We start from the raw sequence: 20,258 nt of genomic DNA on the forward strand, positions 1-20,258 counted from the left end.
GTCGTCTCACTGGATCTTTTTCCAAAATTGAAAAAAGGGAATAGAAAGAGGTGACTGAATGCTGGCCGTAGCACCTAACAAGAAGTTTCACAGTTGAGGATCCTATCAGTGTATTCATTGTGGGAATATGACTGCTATTTAAAAAGTAGCACAGCACTTGTAAATCTGCCCAACTTAGAGATAAAAGTTATTTCATGGCTATCACTTATTGTCGTGGTTTAACCCCAGCCAGCAACTAAGCACCACGCAGCCGCTCGCTCACTCCCCCCCAGTAGGATGGGGGAGAGAATCAGAAGGGTAAAAGGGAGGAAACTCGTGGGTTGAGATAAGAACAGTTTAATAATTGAAGTAAAATAAATTAGAACAGTTAAATAGGCAAAGCAAAAACCGTGCACGCAAACAAAACAGAACAAGGAATTCATTCGCTACTTCCCATCATCAGGCAGGTGTTCAGCCATCCCCAGGAAAGCAGGGCTCCATCACGCGTAATGGTTACTTGGGAAGACAAACGCCATCATGCCCAATGTCCCCCCCCCTTCCTTCTTCTTCCCCCAGCTTATATATACTGAGCATGACGCCATACGGTATGGAATAGCCCTTGGGCCAGTCTGGGCCAGCCCCCCTGGCTGTGCCCCCTCCCAGCTTCTTGTGCCCCCGGCAGAGCAGGGGAAGCTGAAAAGTCCTTGACCAGTGTGAGCGCCGCTTAGCACCTATTTAGAGACAGCTTAGCACTACTGAGCAAGAACCAAAGCATCAGTGTATCATCGACATTGTTCTCATCCTAAACCCAAAACACAGCCCCATACCGGCTACCAAGAAGAAAATTAACTCTATCCCAGCTGAAACCAGGACACTTATCTAAAGATTCCTCTTCAAGTTTTATTATTCTATGACAGTATTTTAACCATGCTTTCCATCCACTCCCAACTGCAGCTTAAAAAACTTACAAAACACCACCCCTCCAAAAAAACGAAGAAAAATGGTCATCTCCCTAGTTTCTATAACCTACTAGGTTACAGAAAGTACCATAAAACTGAATAAATATCCTTCTTCCACACAGGTGAAATCTGTGTGAATTTTAAGGTTCTTTTGTAATGACTACAGTTAAGGAAAATAATGCATCTCCAACTTTTAGGTTTACGTCACATCCTTAACAGTGTCAATGTCAGGGAGAAAACTCTGTACTGAAGAGAACATTTTATATAAGAAACAGGAGACAATTATTCACTTCTACTTTGCTCTGCTGAAGTCTCTGCTGAATTACTATGTACACCAGATTGAAAGGGATGCAGCTAAAATACGTAGAGTCCAGAAGAACAGTAGCCACAATAGCACGGAGTTCCATAGCCTTAACCTTTGAGAAAAGCCTGAATAAATTAGGAATATACAAGATAAAAAGACTAAGGGAAAGAACAGTATTCCAATAGTAAAAACCATTACAAGAACAACATCAAATCAGATATTCTCCTTGGGAGAGCCCTGGGAAAAGGCGAGGAAAAGAAACTGTAGTAAACTTGATTTACATGGGCTGATACCAAATTGTTTAACTAGGTAGTAAGGCCCTGGAACAGCCCTGCCTGAATACTGGTGAGAACAGCTTATATAAACATCTGCCATGGATTGTCAAGATACACTAGATCCATCTCCATGCAACAGATAATCTGTTCCAGGGAACTGGAACAGATAAACTTAAAGTCACGTATTTCTTAGTACAGTTCTGCAACATTGGCACAGGACTGTCCTCACAGAATCCTGTACTCCAGAAATTTAGGTGGTTGTTAAAAAATGTTTCTGCCACGTTTGATGACTCTGAATGTGTGAACTATGAAGAAGCCAAGTCAGAAGGTAGGGAAGGAGAGGCAGAATATCTTGAAAATGTTCGACCTATCAAAATAAAAGGAAATCTATGTAAGTATGATTAAGCATGAATACTTAAAATTCATGACTCCCAAACCACAACGATAAAGCCGATGAAGCAACATTTGGGACACTAAGGCAAGCTTCTGGTCAACAGAACCTGGTTCTCATGGGTGACTTCAACTACCTAGACATTTGCTGGAAGAACAATACAGCAGCTCGCGTGTCATCCCTCAAGTTCCTGGAATGCGTAGAGGACTGTTTCCTCTTCCAAATGTTAGATGTGCCAGCCAGGAAGGAGGCACTGCTGGACCTGCTATTCACAAACCAAGAAAACCTGCTTTGTAATATCTCGGTCAGTAACAACCCCGGCTGCAGTCATCACAATATTGTGGAGTTCGGGATCCGGCTGAGTATGCTGAAGGTTAGCACCAAGACAAGGGTTCTAGATTTTAGAAGAGCAAACTTCAGCTCGCTCAGAGCTCAGTTGGGAGGGATTCTGTGGGAAGCTTCCATGGAGGATAAAGGAGCCAGCAAGTGCTGGGAGTTCTTCAAGAATGCTCCCCTGGAAGCACAAAACCAGTTTATCCCCTATAAAAGAAAAGGAAGTAAGCAGAGAAAGAGGCCCCCTTGGCTCGACCACGAGCTCCTGGGTCTGCTTAAAACCAAAAGAGATGCGTATCAGAGATGGAGAAGTGGAAGATTGTCCACTGAGAACTACAAGGGCATTGCCAGAGTGTGCAGAGATGCAGTTAGAAAGGCAAAAGCTCAACTTGAATTGGAACTGGCCAGAGACGTCAAAAATAACACGAAAGGGTTCTTCCGGTATGTAAATTGCAAGCAGAAACAGAAGGAAAACATAGGCCCACTGTTAAACAGCAGAGGTGAACCAGTCACCAACAATGCTGAAAAGGCAGAGGGTCTCAACACCTTCTTCACCTCTGTCTTTACCAACACTGTTGGATCCCAGGCGTTGGGAACAAAAACCCAGGAGGATCCAAACATAGATGCGCCTTCAGTGAAGAAGGGGTTCGTATGTGAATTATTACAGGAGCTTGGCCCCTACAAATCGATGGGCCCTGACGCCATCCGCCCGAGGGTGTTGAGAGAGCTGGCTGATGTCATTGCAGGGCCACTCTATAATTTTTGAGAAGTTGTAGAGATCGGGGGATGTCCCAGAGGAGTGGAGGAAAGCAAATGTTACCCCTATCTACAAGAAGGGCTCAAGGGAGGATCTGGGTAATTATAGGCCCATCAGTCTTACTTCAATCCCCAGGAAAGTCATGGAACAGATCCTCCTGGGGGCCATCACGAGTCAAATGAAGCACGTGATTGGGAAAAGCCAACACAGCTTCACAAAAGGCAGATCGTGCCTGACAAATCTGGTGGCCTTCTATGATAAAGTGACCTGCTCAGCTGACATGGGGCGAGCGGTCAACATTGTCTACTTGGACTTCTCCAAGGCCTTCGATATGGTTCCCCACAGCCTCCTCCTGGAGAAACTGGTGCATTATGGCCTGGACAAGTCGTCTGTGCAGTGGGTGAGGAATTGGCTGACAGGCCGCACCCAAAGGGTGGTGGTAAATGGCTCTTTTTCAAACCGGCAGCCGGTCACAAGTGAGGTCCCCCAGGGATCGATATTGGGCCCAACGCTATTCAGTATCTTCATAAGTGATCTGGATAACAGGATCAAGTGTAGCCTGATGAAGTTCACAGATGACACCAAATTGAGTGGGGAAGTAGAAACTCTGGAAGGGAGAGCCACCCTGCAGGAAGATCTGGATAGGCTGGAAGAGTGGGCTAACAAGAACCTTATGAAGTTTAGCAAAGACAAGCGTAAGGTCTTGCACCTGGGAAAACATAATCCAGGAGTGCAGCTCAGACTGGGATCCACCTGGCTGGAGAGCAGCTCTGCGGAAAGGGACCTGGGGGTCCTGGTGGCCAGGAAGCTCAACATGAGTGAACAGTGTGCTGCTGCGGCCAAGGAGGCCAACAGGATGCTGGGTTGCATCAAAAGGGGCATCACCAGCAGAGATAAAGAAGTCATTGTCCCACTCTACTCAGCGCTTGTCAGGCCACACCTGGAATACTGTGTACAGTTCTGGTCCCTGTTATACAAAAAAGATGTGGACAGGCTGGAGGGGGCCCAGAGAAGGGCCACCAAGATGATCAAGGGTCTGGGAAGCCTGCCGTATGAGGATAGGCTGAGAGAGCTGGGTTTGTTCAGCCTTGAGAAAAGGAGGCTTAGAGGTGATCTCATCACCATGTACCAGTACTTAAGGGGGAGCTACAAAGAAGATGGAGACTCCCTTTTTACAAGGAGTCCCATGGTGAGGACAAGGGGTAACGGGTTACTCCCAGGGAGATTCCGATTGGACACGAGAGGGAAATTTTTCACAATGAGAACAGTCAATCATTGGCATAATCTCCCCAGGGAAGTGGTTGACTCTGCTACGCTGAACACGTTTAAGACTCAGCTGGACATGGTGCTGGGCCATCTCGTCTAGATTGTGCCAGAAAGTTTGGACCAGATGATCCTCGAGGTCGCTTCCAACCTGGTGTTCTATGATTCTATGAAAATAATGATTCTCTCAATCAGAATTAGCAGCCAACTAACTAATTCTAAACTGCCTCTTCATATGGGGAATTTTACATAAAAATTAAGAATATCAAAAACACTTATCTCCATTGAGCTTTATTTTTTCCAGGAATTTTAATTGTAAGTGTTTTTAATCTTTAACACATTCAAACAGAATTTCTCATCTCAGGCAGAATCCAGGGATATTAGAGAATTAAGGTTCATTAGATTCTAATTTAGCACACAGGATCCATGCGATGAATTTATAGAGCACGGTGGTTTAGGACATCTTAAATATTAAAATAAAGACAGAAAATGCACGTCATATCTGAAGATGCCAGATCTATAAAGCATTTTGTACAACTAGTACAATGCAAAATGCTACAAATACTACAATACAAATACCTGGGCCATCACTAACAAGATCTTGTTATTACTGAAAGAAATGGCAAGACAACAGCTGCATACAGATTACAACAACCATTTTCTGCACAGATTTTAATAGGGCACTTCTGTTACATTCTTGCAATTCAAGGGGGAAAAAAAAAAAAAATCACATTAACAAATGTTCTGTCATTGTACCTGTTGCCTCAAGCCATAAAATTTTGCTATTGGTTCTGAAGATCCCACTGCCTCTTCTACAGCATATAAGTGGATATCATCTTGAACACTTTGAGCTGGCCAGAACCCAACCACACCTCTGGCTTGTAATTTGTTTTGACTAATCAACATTTTCAGTAGATTTTGAGCATCATTATAAACTCTCTTTGCTTCTTCACCTATCAAAAAAAAAAAAAAAAAAGAGAACCCTTTAGAAAAGGCATGTTTTCACAACTGGCTAAATGGGTTTAAGAATTGCTGAAGATTGGTTCATTTTCCACATAATTCTCTGATGACTGCAACAATCTGTCAGCTACAGCAAACGGAGAGATAGCAGTGTGATTATGTCTCTACAGTTGTAACAGCATATATTGAGGGGGGAACAACGTTTCAGCCAGCACCATTCTAGTAGAGGCAGAAGCCGCAGAATAAGATGAGCAACAGAATATCTGTGCAGCTACGTTACCACAGTGCAGCAGATCCAGAACACCGATTTCAGTGTCACCCTTGCAGTTTCATCATGTATTTCAAGGCCTACTGATTAGTTTCAAAAGAAGACAGGGCCCTCTTGCCATCCTTCACTGACAACAGGGACACAGATCTATTAAGTGCTCTGCTGCCATTTTCTGTCATTAAAATACCTCCCTGTGTTTTGGCAGGTGAATTCTAAATAAGATGATTGAGCATTTTTCCCCCATTTGTTTTTCAGCCTCACATGCCAACACTTGGTTCACTAAGTGTTGCTTTAAACAAGTTATTTCAGTGACGCTAGGTTTCCACGTATTTTCACTATTTCAAAACAGGGAGAATCTTAATGCAGCACAGCAGGTCTGTTAGGATTATTTACATGAAGTAAATGCAATTTCAATACTCACCTACAGTTTTATCATTAAAGACTTTAGGGAAACCCCGGTTGGGATACTTTCCCCTAAGTTGCCAGACATCAAAGAAAGGCTTCCAGTCAATGTATTCTACCAGCCTCTTCAGGTCATAATCTTCAAAGACTTTTGTGCCAATGAATTTCGGTTTAACTGTAGGAATCAGAAGTATAATCTGACACGATGAAAATAATTTAATATTGCTCATATATGTGCAACATAACTGATGCTCACAGCCTCCACCACTGCAAATGACCTCTTCCAGAGGAACTGTTTTAGAATTCTTACTGTCATATCGTTCCCAGGTCATACCATACTCTAATTACAATGCGATTTAAAAAAAAAAAAAAAAAAAAAAAGCATAAAAGGCATATAAAGTTGAAATAGAAAATTTAAGGCCTTTTGTTCTTTCATATAAATCAACACTTATTAGCTATTGGACTTCTGAACTTATTTCATTGGCAAAAATATTGGCCGAAACAGAAGATCAAAAAACCCTACACAACTTATCAATCCCTAACATATTTTTGGGGCATATACCTTTCATATTTACAAATCCCGCTTTCTAAACACAGTCATATTAGATGCTATGGTACTGTAGAATAGTTCCATAAATTAATGTGTAATTTATTAGAACTTTTGCAACCACCATATACTTGTTCAGATGCATGTGCACAAGTGAAAAAAGCGAGATGGATCTATCTTATGATGTAGCCACAAGCTTTTACTTGTTTTGTCTGTGCTGTTCAACACTTTATAATACAACCTTCATTAAGATGAGCTATTGAAAATTAGCATCTTGTTGAGTCTTGTAAATGAAATGACAGAAAGCAGTGAAGCGTTAATGTCACTGCAGGATGCAACTTCTTGTGGAATACTGTTTATACTTCTATTTAAAAAAAAAAATCAAAACAAACTGGTACAGAAACTGATGGGGAAAGGGCAGGAAAAAGTACACAAAGGAATTTGATATAAATGCCATGTCACAACCTGTGTTCCCTAAATATGGTATAGTAAGCTTTGCAATATAATGAGTCAGTCTAACATTATTTTGCAAAGCAGGCATTAGATGTATCTTCGATTATATAGTGTTATGGGTAACTCATTGTTTTAGGATTTTTGTTTCCAATTTTTTTATTAACTATTAATTTATTTTTTAAATATATTTGAAAAATACAAAGCAGAAACAGGATGCTCAAATTTATGCAAAAAAAAAAATCTCTGCTCAGACAGACACCAATTTACTGAAGCTGTTACACTACTATAACCTGAAGTTTAATGAAGCATAATCTAATTAAAAATGTATATAAAATAAATACATAAAATAAAATAAAGGAAAGGCACAGCAACAACAAACAACAACATTTAAACTGACCTGGTTTATGGCCTGATAACCAGTCATTATGGAAACCTTTTCTTCTAGCTTGCTGTAGAGACAAGTATCTTCTTTCCTGTACAGACATAAGGGTTAATTTCACAAAGCCATCCACGTCTCAGACAGATAAACTGTAACTGTTGACTTGGTGGTAGAGTTTTACTCAAAATCATCTTTGGGACAAATTTGACAGCAGACAACTTCAGTTCCATCAACTTGCAGTTCACAAGTGTAAAGTAAGAGTACACCACAACCATACCATTGTTTTTTCCTGTATACTTCTAATGAAACTGGCCTACAAGATTTCTAGTTCCTCTGAACTACACCAGAAGTTCCTTTATTATTTCAAATTACATGAAAATACAAGTACGGCAAGGTATTCTCCTACTGCCTGCAAAAAGCTTAGGATTACAGTGACACAACTACCAGTGACTGCAGCAGGCCTCTGGGCAAATTACTGACTCTTCTGAAAGGCACAGGAAATTTACAGCAACCTCAGTAAGGCCCATGAATTCACTGCTGACCTCTGCTTAAAGGAGAGGGCTGCACTGATCTCAGCTTAGTGGACTGGTTCCCTGTGCAAAGACAGTCTTAAACTTGGTCAAGCCAAATGTCCTCAGCAGGAGGCCTCAAGCTTTATCTTTCTTTATCAAGAGACCAGGCAAGAGCCAGATGACTTTCAGGTTCCTTCTGTGTTTATTTACAAAGACGGCCTCAGAGGAGTCATATGTTATTTGTTTCCTATTGTTAATTTGCACAGTCCATCTCCACATTTCATTGCTTCCTTCTCTTCACTTGCCTAAAATGGCAGCCTCAGCTCTCTACTGTGAGACTGCTCAGATCCCTAGCCTAAACAATATGAACACATCAGGAAAGCACGGTGTTGTAAAATACGCAATAGAGTGTGGCTTAGTACCAGCAAAAGCAACCAGTGCCATTTTAGTTACCCCAGTGTAGGTCCCTGTTTCCAGCTACTGCTCCAGCGGAGCACTGGTCTCCTGTAGGCTGGTTAAGCTGACATGTCTGCCAGCTCCGTGGAGATGTCCTAGATACCACTGATTGCCCATTGGGGACAATCAAGAATTTGCCAAGCATGTGTTAGACTCATGCAGAATTTTCCCTTATAGGTTCGAGAATCTGATTTCATAAGCACTTCTGGAAGTTCTCCATCAATTCTACTGCATGTTTTAAATGAGCACAAATATACCTGAAGGTCTTCAGAAGGAGCTGAAACTGAGAGTTAGTAATGAGGCAAGTACTAACCACTTCAAACAAGAAAAGAAACTAAAGCAATTACATTTGTACCTTGAGAGACTCATAGTGTTCTTGTCTAATTTCTTCATATTCCTCTAATATTTCTTCAAAGAAATCATCCTTTACACTTTTGTCTAAGAGCTGGGAGCACTGAAAAAAAAGTAGAGAGAAAGCACTAAGTACATACTGTAACATACTATAGTAAGGACAGTGTATGAACTTCAGAGCATAAGCTATCTGTCTTTCAAACTCTTGTTTCCAATTACGCTTGGCAACACTAAGCTAAGCCTTACAACTAATTTGCGGGCTAGGTTCAAACGTATTTAAGAATACGATTATTACTGAGAGTACTGCTCCACAACACAGGTAATATTAGCAGAGCCAAGTCTGGCTCTGGAAAGACCCGAGAGAAGAATAGTCCAAGACTTCAGAGACTGAATAGTCACAGAAACACCACACAGCTTGGCCTACTTCTTTCCAGCAGGTATTGGCCAGCTATGACTACCCATTTGTCTGATAGAGAGAGCATCCATCCCAGAAAACCTCAGCCAGACATTTCATAGTACTAAGGTTGCCGTTATCACTAACTTCAGAAATATATCCAAAATAGAGAGACTAGCAGATCACATCTAACCCCAGCGTTCTTCACTATAAAACATCTCAAAACTACAGTCAAGGACTCAGAATTAGTCATGTCCCCCTCACTAGAGAAATGGGTATTTAAATAAAAGTATCTAGTGACAACAATTGACACAAGTCAGATGAGACAACCACGTGGCAGCAAAAAAATAACTGAAGCAATAGTAGTTTAGAAATTGGTCTCTGTTGTGGATCTTCAATTTTCTGCCATAACATTGAGGCTTAGAGGAAAGGATGGGAGGCACAACAGAAAAACAGGGCATCTATTTTTGCATGGATGAGAAACTATAATTTAGAACTTACAACCACAACACTCTTGGATGCATCCAGGACATGAATTACAGGTGCGCTATATCGTGGGGCAATTTTAACAGCTGTGTGTGTTCTTAAATGGAAAAGAAAAAGAGTGAGCATTTCACAACTGGGAAAAAAAAAAAAAAAAAAACCACCCACAAAAAACACCCAGACAATACCCCCAGCGAAATAAATCCTGACTTAATGCATAGACCAGAACTTCTGAAGAAGAAAGCAATTCATCCATCTGCTATGCATGGATGATTAAACACAGATTTTAATAATAGGTACATAAACACTTTTCCTCAAAGAGTATCAGAATGCTTCATAAATAATGTGCCAACTCACATTCCCTCGCTGTCTTACCAGCTGACTGAAAATCAGCAACTCATTAGTTTGAGTCTCAGAAAATTTCAGTGAGAATGTTCCAAACTAAGCCTACCAAAAACTAACCATATTTTTCTCAATCTTTTTTGCTCATCTTATATTTTTCCATCCCACATGCTAGTTTCTGGGTCTGTGGATTAGCATTAACATATTTCAGTGATGATTATTCCATTTCTACGATGCTCTACTTCAAAACCAGAGGCACAAGTTCTCTACCCACCTGACAAAGGAATTCTGCCAGTGGTCAACAAATATTACAAACTTGCACCTGCTTGGTCAGTAAAGTCTTTCACATAAAAACCTCCCAATTCATCCAATTATTTAGCATTTACTCATATTCTAGTCCTCATGGAAATAGTTCAGCATATAACGAAGAATCACTTCCATATTATAGTATATTGATCAAATAGAAGTTTGGAGTCCTAAACTGAGGCCTAAGCTAACCCATGAAATGCACCTGGCTACCCCCGTTGCTCAGAGTCCTGGCAAACTGTGCAGGAACGAAGCCCTTGCAGGCCAAAGCTCAGTTTGTTTTCTTGGACACTAAGGCCAAACGTAATTTCTTTAAATTAATTTAAATCGGAACCCAGGAAGTGATCTTCCACAGCAAAGATAAGATCTCCTTTTTCTTCAGGTTCTGTCAAATATTTAAAGCACTTGGCCATGGAGAGGTTACTGATGACTGTGCGACACAGTTGTGTAACCAACTGTACAGGATCTCCTTAATTTGCTTCTAGGCGATGCACTTTTGATCTTGGCAGCTCTATCTTTTAGAAAAAGATATTGTACCTTCTATTTTGATAGGAACAAAGGAAATAAACAGGGCATGGTCCTACAATGGCACTGTATCAGCTAGTACATACTAATTTCTAGATTTTTTTAAAAATAAACATTACCACAACAAAACTGTCACCATTATTTGTCAGCCTCTGAATTTACCAAAGCAGTACAGTAAGAATGCAAACATCATCATTATTGTAAGTTATGAAGAAACCTTATTATGTAGATTCTGTAGGCAAAATCCAGCCTCTCTCTCTTTCAAACTAACCTCACTTTCCACCCTTCCAAATACTTATGGTCTCCTTATTCCAGATAACAATGCCTACTTATTACAGAGAAAAAGTGCTGATCGTTCTTCATTAGCAACCTCTGACATGTACACAACCTTCCAGAATGCAGACATGAGGTTAAACTTAAGACTGTGGAAGTAAAATTAAATATATATTACCAATCCAGTCTTCCATAAAGAATATGTTTACCTGACGTATAACGTATATTTTATAGAAATTGTACATGTCTGGGCATATGCATAAGTATATATTTATATACAGTTCACATGAATAAAACTTTTATTTATGTATACAAAATTATGCATATATTCTTCAATAATTTCCATATTCAAGGATAAAACTAGTGCTGCCTTGCTGTTGGTTACATTCATCTCTGTGAATAAATTCTACAAAATTGTTTGATGCTGGTTATTTGACATCGATTACTAGGCCACAATGCCCTGCGTACAAACGCTAAAAAGATCTGAAGAAAGGGCTCTCCTAAAACCTCTACTTAGAATAAAGCCTTCCCCCCCTCTTTCTTTTTCTAAGAAAAAACCCTCCAAGTTTGTTCTCAGTATCAAAGCCATAGGAAAAGAGACTCATATGGAGGCAGAGAAAAAGGATACACTTAACCTTGCATTATAACTACAGGACCAATAAAGACAGGTAGTGATCCTACTCTTCACTGTCTGTCAAATTATGGGACAATTTGCTAAGGCCAAAAATACAGAACGCATTGCGTTAATGGTTCTGCTGGAATATGTGCTGCTCTGATAAAGAAAGCGGCACTGCTAACAGCTTCTGGTTATGCAAGAAATGAACTCTGCAGTCTTCTGAGCTGTCACCTACTCAAGCATAGGGTACATAAACCAGTTAGCAAAGCATGAGCCAAGGCCGTTACACATGCATAAAACACATTTGTGGTAATGTTAATACTAGGTGTCAGTGAGCTGCCAATACTGGTCTTCAGGACATCATAGCAGCTGTATTATTCCATTTGAACAGATCTGAGAGAACAAGATCTCAGCAGAAAAGCTCAGTCTATCAAAACCAAAATGGTAACTAGTTCAAGGCAAGCAGCTAGAATTTATCCCCTATCAGCCTGCTTGAACAGGACTGGGGTCTCAACCCAACGAGCACAGTGCTGAACAGCGACCCAGGAAAATACATTAACTTTCTTAAAGACAACAACTCCCTGATGTCAACACGACCATTTCTAGTCTCAAAATCCTGCATTTTCAGAATGCTTGGGTGAATCAAAACAGATCATTCAACCCCTAAGAAGAACAGAACTGTATTCATATGCATATGTGTGTGAACTTTTGTAATACAACATACATATAATACAATATACACTTGCAAAATACATAACACTCTCAAAAATGCAATGTTTAAGATGTCATTGGGACACAACAAATAATGGGCATTTTACCTCTATATTCTAGGACTTCTGATATAACAAATAACGTTCAGTCTTAAGTATATACATACCAGTATGTGTGTTGGGGGAAAATGAGGGAAAGGGAAAAAGAAAGGGCTATAAGTTTTCTTTTTCCCCAGTTAAAACTATTTCCATACACATTCCCCATCTTCCCAACTGAGATATCTTACTTAGAAGTAGTTGCTCCTCCAATCAGCAAAGGAATCTTTATTGCCAATCTCTCCATTTCCTTGGCGACAAAAATCATTTCATCCAAAGAAGGGGTGATGAGACCAGACAGGCCAATTATATCTATTGCAAATTTACAAACACACATACGCAAAAGGTTTAGCAAATCCATTCTAGAAAGACACAAATTATTACAAAAAGCATTTCTTTCATACATCAGATAGCTTAACGCATCAGATGATAGAAAATAGTGAGATAAAAAGTAGGGTGCTTGCTAGTCTAGAAGCAAGGTTTGACCTAATTAGAAAGTGAAAGCTTTCCAAGAAGGAAAGTGATTCCAAATCCCCAGTTTAGGATATTTCTCAGTTTTCACAGCTGCTGAACACCTACTGCTCTAGTTTCAGCAATAAATATACACACTTCTGATTAGCAAGCTTCAAACCTCAGAAGTGCGGCACTGAGGAGGGAAATAAGACAGGATAATTACAAGCTCTGCTCTTGGAAACAGCAAATGCTTTCGAACTTCACCACCAATGTTCCACACAATTCATCTTTTCCAAGACGCAATAGACTGTTTCAAAGCAACTGTAACTTGTTTCAGAAAGTTCATTATTTATTAGAACAATTCATTCCTGATTTCACACTCACTGATCTGGCAGGCTGAATGCCAAGTTCTTTTACAGATTTAAGACCCAGCACAAAGTTATTTAATCTTCTGAAGCCTCCATTTATCCATCTGTAAAACAAATACTAGAACATTTCTCTCTGAGTTGTCCTTTTGATACAGGTTTTCAGTTCCTCGGGCTAGGTTTCAGGGAATTACTAAATAATTACTATTATTAATACAAAAGTTCTGATTTATCTGAAGATAGTCTGACCAAATCATAGACAGCATAGGAATGCAATGAGCAGCAATAAAAAATGCAAGTGGGGTTTAACATCAAACAATTCAGGAGTACTAATGAAATCTCTCGATACCTGCTTTGTTCTCAACAGCAGCTCTCAATATCTTATCACATGGAGTCATGACTCCTAAATCAATAACTCTGTGAAAAGAAGTGAGATGACATAAGATTTTTTTTTTAAAAACAGGTCAAATTTCCACTAAAGAGCAAATACATTGCTCTTACTGTAAATGATTGACCTAAAATTGAAGTTAAAATTGAGATTTTTGTTTGTTTCTCTTAAGACCTCTGTTGGGAATTTTAATATAGGAAGTACCTCTGGGTCTGGCAAAATTTTCAATACATCGGAGTTCCAGATGATACAGTAGACAAGAAAATTAAAGTGTACGAGGCTTTTTTTTTTTTTAATAATTTTTTTGTGGATGTACTGAGTCTGGCTGAGAGGGAGTTAATTTTCTTCATAGCAGCTGGTATGGTGCTGTGTTTTAGATTTGTGACCAAAACAATGCTGGTAACACGAATGTTTTAACTACTCATGAACAGTGTTTGTCCAGCATCAGGGCCTTATCCGTTTCTCACTCTAACCCCCCAGGGAACAGATTCGGGGGTGCACAAGAGGTTAGGAGTAGACACAACCAGGCAGATGACCCAAACTAACCAAAGAAATATTCCATGGCATATGATGTCATACTCAGCAGTAAAGAGGGAGAGGAAGGAGTTTAGCGGGGGTTAGCTATCTTTTGCTCAGGAACTGGCTAGGCATCAGTCTACCCGTGGGAGGTGGTGAGTGATTGCCTTTGCATCACTTGTTTTGTTTTTTCTTTCTCACTTCTTCCACTTCTCCTTCACTTATTGAACACTTTTTACCTCCACCCACAGTTTTTCTTGCTTTTATTCTTCCTTTCCTCTTTCCGCATCCCACTGAGGTTGGCTGGGCGGAAGGGAGTGACTGGCTGTGTGGTGCTTAGCTGCCTACCAGGGTTAAGCAACAGCAGTGGCATTTCTGAAGTTATTTGGACAATACAAAAAGGTTTGTGGACATCATCTCTTATGTCAGGAACGTAAGATGATTCACATCAAGGGTTTTTGTGTCTTATTAAAGCATACATTTTATGAAATGAGACACTGCACTTCCCTTGCTAGCATTTTATTCCTATTAACACTAGCCATTGCCAAGGTTTTTATTTTTTTTTCAAGTAAACCACCCCAGCCTGCTAGCTTCGTTCAGCCTCACTCATACTCATGGTGGCAGAAAATACTATGGCTTCAGTTCAGTACGTCCAAGTAAAGCTCAAAAAAGCCTGAAACCAAATCAACATAATTTCAAGAGATAATGAAATGGAATATACTGCATATACACAGCACTGCTACTGGCTTCAAATCTTTGTGTTTTAAAATAAAGAGATCATTTTGGCTCTTTTTAGAGCAAATTATATCCCCAAGTCAAAAACAAAACTAAAGGAATGAACAGTAAGACAGAGTTCCAAAGCAGGTTCAGCTTTGCACAACGTTTGACAGACACTTGACAAAGGGCTCTGATGGAAACGTGACCATTCATTCCAACACTGTTGCCAACCCTGCTGCATGCACACAGGCCTTGAAAGAGCTGACTTTTCTTGAAGTTCTGTCTTTTGAATCTCAGAAACGGGATGAGAATCTCATCTGTTATTTAACAAAACCATACCCCAGTGAGTTTTTAAAACCTCACAGTTAACAAACAGGTTGAAAAAACATACTAAAAGGTTCACTCAAATCTTACAACACTTCCTTTTTCCCCAACACAACACACAACCCACACGTAGTCTTGCCTACTACAATTGCCGTATCCGATTTCTTCAGACATCATACTTATATGTTTAAGACATTATACTTATTATATTTATCTCATAGAAAACAAATACAAAAATTGATGCTCTCATCTACGTTTCAGTTGATGTTAAACTGTATTCACCTCAGATGCCAATTTATTAGGAAAAAAAAGTATTGAAGGAGGCAGCTACGCTCCCTCATGCCTCCCCATTAGTAACAGCTGGGATGGTCTATGTTCCCAACCACAACTTGGGGAACAAAGTACAGTTCCCAAGAAATGCTCACCTCTGTTATCACCACAGCTGCAGCTAGCCTAATATATTAATTAGCTAGCCTTACACAGTTGTGTTCCCAGCTACCTAATGTTAGACTCCTTACCTGAAGTTGTTGCAGCCCAGAACGACTCCCACAATGTTCTTGCCGATATCATGTACATCTCCTTTCACAGTTGCTAGTATTATTGTACCATGATAAGGATCCTGAAAGTTGAACATATTAACACAAGAGTTAAATTACTCAGAAGCCTCAGTATGCTTGCACAGATCCTTCAGCAGTGCTATCCTAATCCATGACGAAGACTCCTACTGTAGTACAAGCAATTGCAAAATGTAGTAGAGGTAATACAGTCAATATTAAAAACTATTTTAAAAGATCCAGGTAATAAAAACTTGCACAAGAATTATTCTTGCAAACTGTATATATGTTATTCAAAAATCTTTGTTTAAAAAAAAAACCACCAAAATAGCAGATAAAAAACTTCAGATCTGAATAGCATTTCATGCAGTGCAATAACTGAACTCCTAAGGTACCTCTGCTCCAAATATAAACCTCACCAATAAAGAGTTTAAATAGATTAAATATTTAGAACAAAAGGGTATGAACACTCATAATTACATGCCCATTTGTGCATCAAGAACAATCTTCCAATGCAATGCTGAGAAGAATGAGAGGAATTAGCAAAAGCAGAAGAGACTAATTTTTTATGCGACATGAATAGCAAGAGACATTTCAGTGCAGCGATTAGGCTACTTCGGACTACCCAAGCTGAACAAACAGGCTGGAAAAAGGATCTCCTTGAAGAAGGGAAGCTGTACTGTCGCAAACTGGTCCTAGGCTAGGCGGCATTCAGCCCTGACAAAGGGGTCCTGCCAGCAGGGCAACAGTGGAACTTCCTATAGCAGTTCTCCACCAGGACACAGACCTTTGCGATACATTTTTAGTTGTATAATCAGTGTTGTCATTTGGAGGAGCTCCAGGCTATCACAGTGCCATGTTTGAGTTGGTGCAGGATCAGATGCCAGTAACAGACTACTTAAATTGCACAGAATTTAACTAAAGTAGAAACCCGAGCATATTCTATGTGAAGCTACAAAATATTTTTCTGGCCAGTATCTCATCTCCTTTGCTGATGGCAGAACTGGAGGATTAGATACTTCTATGAAGCATGTTATATTTCTGGACAGTATCGAGTAGCTTTCTACTTCATGAACCTACACTGCCTTCTGTACTTGCAATTTTCGGGGGGGGGGGGGGGCGGAACTTTATATATTACCAAGAGCAATACTAGCATTTCCCATGCTCCTAACACATTTGTTGAATAAAATCCCTGGATCCCCACCAATGCCGCTGTTTACTAAAATCTATTATCTCACCAGTGCTCCTGTTTTACAGAAGACTGGGAAACAAAGAAAGCAAAATGGAGGTCTGTAAGTCAGCCATCTCAGTGCATCAATAAAAAAATTTGCAGCTGAAAATATACTGCTGGAATGTAAGAGAAAACTGGAAAAAGAGATTAATCAAGGACTGGGGGAAGAACAAGAAGTGCTGCCCACATGTATCATACCCATTAACTACTGACTATTTAACTAGTGATTGATATCCAAGAAAAAAAAAGTTGGATTTGCACATGAGAAGAAGGAAAATCTGTGCTAAGCGGCAAACAACATGGGCGAGAGCACACACTATTTTAAATAAGCCCTATTTAGGGCACACTGTGATTTCAATTGTCTCAAGCAAGGAGGTCCTCAAGTTCTGGGCACACATCCAAAGGGCTTCTTTTTTATAATCTTGATAGAGATCCACAGCCACAGCTATTTATCCTCAAATGTAACTATCAACGCTTTGCATTTCCTGGCAGTCTGTGACTAAAACTGTCCCGGAGGTTACAGTAGCCTGGGTAACATCAGACAGATCAGCTACCAGAGTCTGCAAATCATTTTCCTTCAAGTCAACATCTGAGAGAGATGAAGCTGTTTCTTCCTCTCTCACCAATTCCCTATACAGTGACAACATTTTTTTGAAGAGGAAGGCAGTCCATCCCTTGCCCAGCAGAAGGCAGAGGAAGCAGGAGGACAGAAACCCTACTTTTTCCCTCCTGCTCGCCTCAGCCACAGAGAAATCTCACAATCTCTTCAGAGTGCTTGCTGTATTTCTGAGAACCTCTCAAATTCACTTCACTTCTTTGTAGGCAGAGAGTTAAGTGCCAGAGGGTTCACAGTAGATCCTAATCCAGTGCTCATGGAAGCAATGGGGTAATAATTTTCACTGACTTCAAATAGTATCAGAACAAACCAGAAGGTGCCAAATACCAGCATTGTCATCTGAATTAAAATCAAAGAGAACAGCATGAGCAGGAGAGAGATGACACATAGAAAGGTGACTCATGACAGCCAGGGAACAGATCTGCTTGAGATACTGGAGAGAAGACACCTTCTTCACATCCAGAAAGAGCACAGGAAAAGAAACTAGGCATTCTCCTTCTTCCATTCAGATTAGTCAGGGGTTTTTTTTGTTTGTTGTTTTGGGTTTTTTTGGTTTGGTGTTTTTTTTTTTTTTTGGTGTTAAATACCAGATTCTGATAATAGCTATTGTCTCTGAGAACCCATGAAGACAAGGTAAGGTTCCACATGACTAAAGAAAAGTAAATATCCATCAAACCTAAATTTGATAGTCAAAGACAAGAGGAGAAAAATATTTAACAACCAAAACTGTAAGCAGCTATCACATTATAAATATGGTAGAAAACGGCAGACCTAAGTACGTGAAAGGGGATTTTGTCCAATTCATCTGAACTCTTTTCAACTGAATAGAATTTTGTCAGTATGGAGAAATAAGGGACATCCTATATCTTAGTGCTCCTATCACATATTCCATTAAACAAATTTGGAAGAAATTACTTCAAGCATATGCACAGGTAGTTGATAAACCTATTCTCAGGCATCACGCACTGTTGGCTGTGAAACAGGAAATGCTACAAAGGAAAGGCCCACAAGGCTCTGAAAATCATTAGGCATTTTCAATTATATATATTTTATATATTACATAAAAAGTAGTCTTCAAAAACTAGTGGAAAAACACACATATGAAAAGACAACTGTATCAGACCCTGTTTTCATACACACTCGTCTCCTGCAACTTGGTTATGGCCACACACACAATGAGCATGCTATTCTATCATAACAAGAAGTCTTGAAGTCACAGTCTATGAAGAAAAAGGATGGAAGAATTTGGTTTGTTTAGCTGGGAGAATGGTCAGGGCTAGGGGGAAGCGAAGAGTTGAATGAAGAGAAACATGTTAACAGGCTTTGAACATGCAAAAGGGAGTTCCATAGTTCACTGAGGGCAGAAGTAGTAGAAGCAAACGGCAAAATTTGCCATAAAGTTAGAAGTACCATAAATAACGCTAGAATTAAATGCCTACAAAAATACAAGAAATACGTAACACTGGTATAAAGGGCCTACAAAGGCTTATGGCATCCTTCAGGAAACTTGCGACAACAGCTCAGGCACATACCAAGCAGAGCTCCACAAAATCTGCACTTTATGAATTTCAGACCTACTTCAAATTATGCCAAGATTGTCAGTTTCCACAAGACTGCATCAACTCTCCAGCATGAAAGCTGAATAAATGTTATTATCAAAAAATAATTTCCATTTTTGTCAGGGCATGCTATGAAAGAGTTACAGCACAAAGGACTGTGTCTTGCCTCTTCCTCTATGCTGCCCTGTTTGGCTCTCCTTTCCTCTCTTTCTTTTTCCATGTAGGGAATAAGGTGGCCAACTGCTTTCTTCATAACTCGAGCAGACTTTATCACCTGCATAGATAAACAGGGGGGGCAGGGAAATAAACAGTAAAGATCAGGTATACGAATAGCCTCAGATTTCTCATGGCTTTTTTTTTATACCCATTCAAACAATAAACAAAACTTCATTTGCAAACCCAGATTCCAGCTTTGCAGAGCATTCTGTGGTAGCAGGCTGCTGGCCCTACTGGACTAAGGGTCTACACATGACACTTGCTTTCAAAGAGCAACCTCTCGGACCACTCACAACAGAACTGGAAGCTACCAAGAGGCCCAGACTTGGAAGGTGCTAAACACAGCAATTTTTATCTGCATCTTTTTTCTCTCTTGCTCTTTTTCACAGGCCCAGACTTAAAACTGCATTTCAAATAAAGCAAAAACACTCAGGAAGAAAGGAAACAAAACATGTAAAATTCCATAAAGAAACTCAAGTTCCAAAGTAAAGAAAAAATAGGGCTGCTTCTTAGCAGCACCTGAATCTTCACAATTCACGTGCTATATCTGAAAAAAATAGCCAGCATAGAATGTTTCAGCTACAGTTTACAATGCTAGGTTTTGCAAAATAGGAAAATATACGAAATCATTTTCTCATTACCTGAGGCAGAAACATCTTTCCAGCACCAAAAAGATCACCAACGATTTTCATGCCATTCATCAAAGGCCCTTCAATTACATTTAGAGGTCTAGGATATTTTTGCTGATTTAATCTTGCTTCTTCTGTATCTGCAGTGACATACTTCTCAATGCCCTGCGGGGGGGAAGAGAGAGAAGCTTTTATCTTGCTAGAAATACAGCTTCTATTTTGTTGCCTTCTCCCCCCAAAAAATCACAATGAAAGTACAACCAGATACTTTAGATATTGCTAGTCTTTAAGAATACCTCAAATGTGTATTTAAAATAGGGTTTTTTAGGAAACAAAACACTGTACTTCTTAGGCAT

General features: G+C 39.8%; 1 protein-coding gene across 1 annotated transcript in view; it reads right to left on the reverse strand.

Annotated features, from left to right (window-relative positions):
* The window catches only part of MTR (5-methyltetrahydrofolate-homocysteine methyltransferase), a gene marked incomplete at both ends in the record, with an annotated part of 54,400 nt that overhangs the window by 3,420 nt on the left and 30,722 nt on the right, over positions 1 to 20,258 (reverse strand). The window contains 10 exons of the mRNA XM_082307725.1: positions 5,018 to 5,214; positions 5,911 to 6,066; positions 7,289 to 7,364; positions 8,594 to 8,692; positions 9,485 to 9,566; positions 12,526 to 12,646; positions 13,502 to 13,569; positions 15,616 to 15,716; positions 19,224 to 19,331; positions 19,915 to 20,067. Coding sequence (XP_082163851.1) covers positions 5,018 to 5,214; positions 5,911 to 6,066; positions 7,289 to 7,364; positions 8,594 to 8,692; positions 9,485 to 9,566; positions 12,526 to 12,646; positions 13,502 to 13,569; positions 15,616 to 15,716; positions 19,224 to 19,331; positions 19,915 to 20,067 — 1,161 coding nt within the window. The remainder of the gene's footprint in view (positions 1 to 5,017; positions 5,215 to 5,910; positions 6,067 to 7,288; positions 7,365 to 8,593; positions 8,693 to 9,484; positions 9,567 to 12,525; positions 12,647 to 13,501; positions 13,570 to 15,615; positions 15,717 to 19,223; positions 19,332 to 19,914; positions 20,068 to 20,258) is intronic.

This window comes from Platalea leucorodia, assembly GCF_965183815.1.
Source record: "Platalea leucorodia genome assembly, chromosome: 3".
Lineage (NCBI taxonomy): Eukaryota > Metazoa > Chordata > Aves > Pelecaniformes > Threskiornithidae > Platalea > Platalea leucorodia.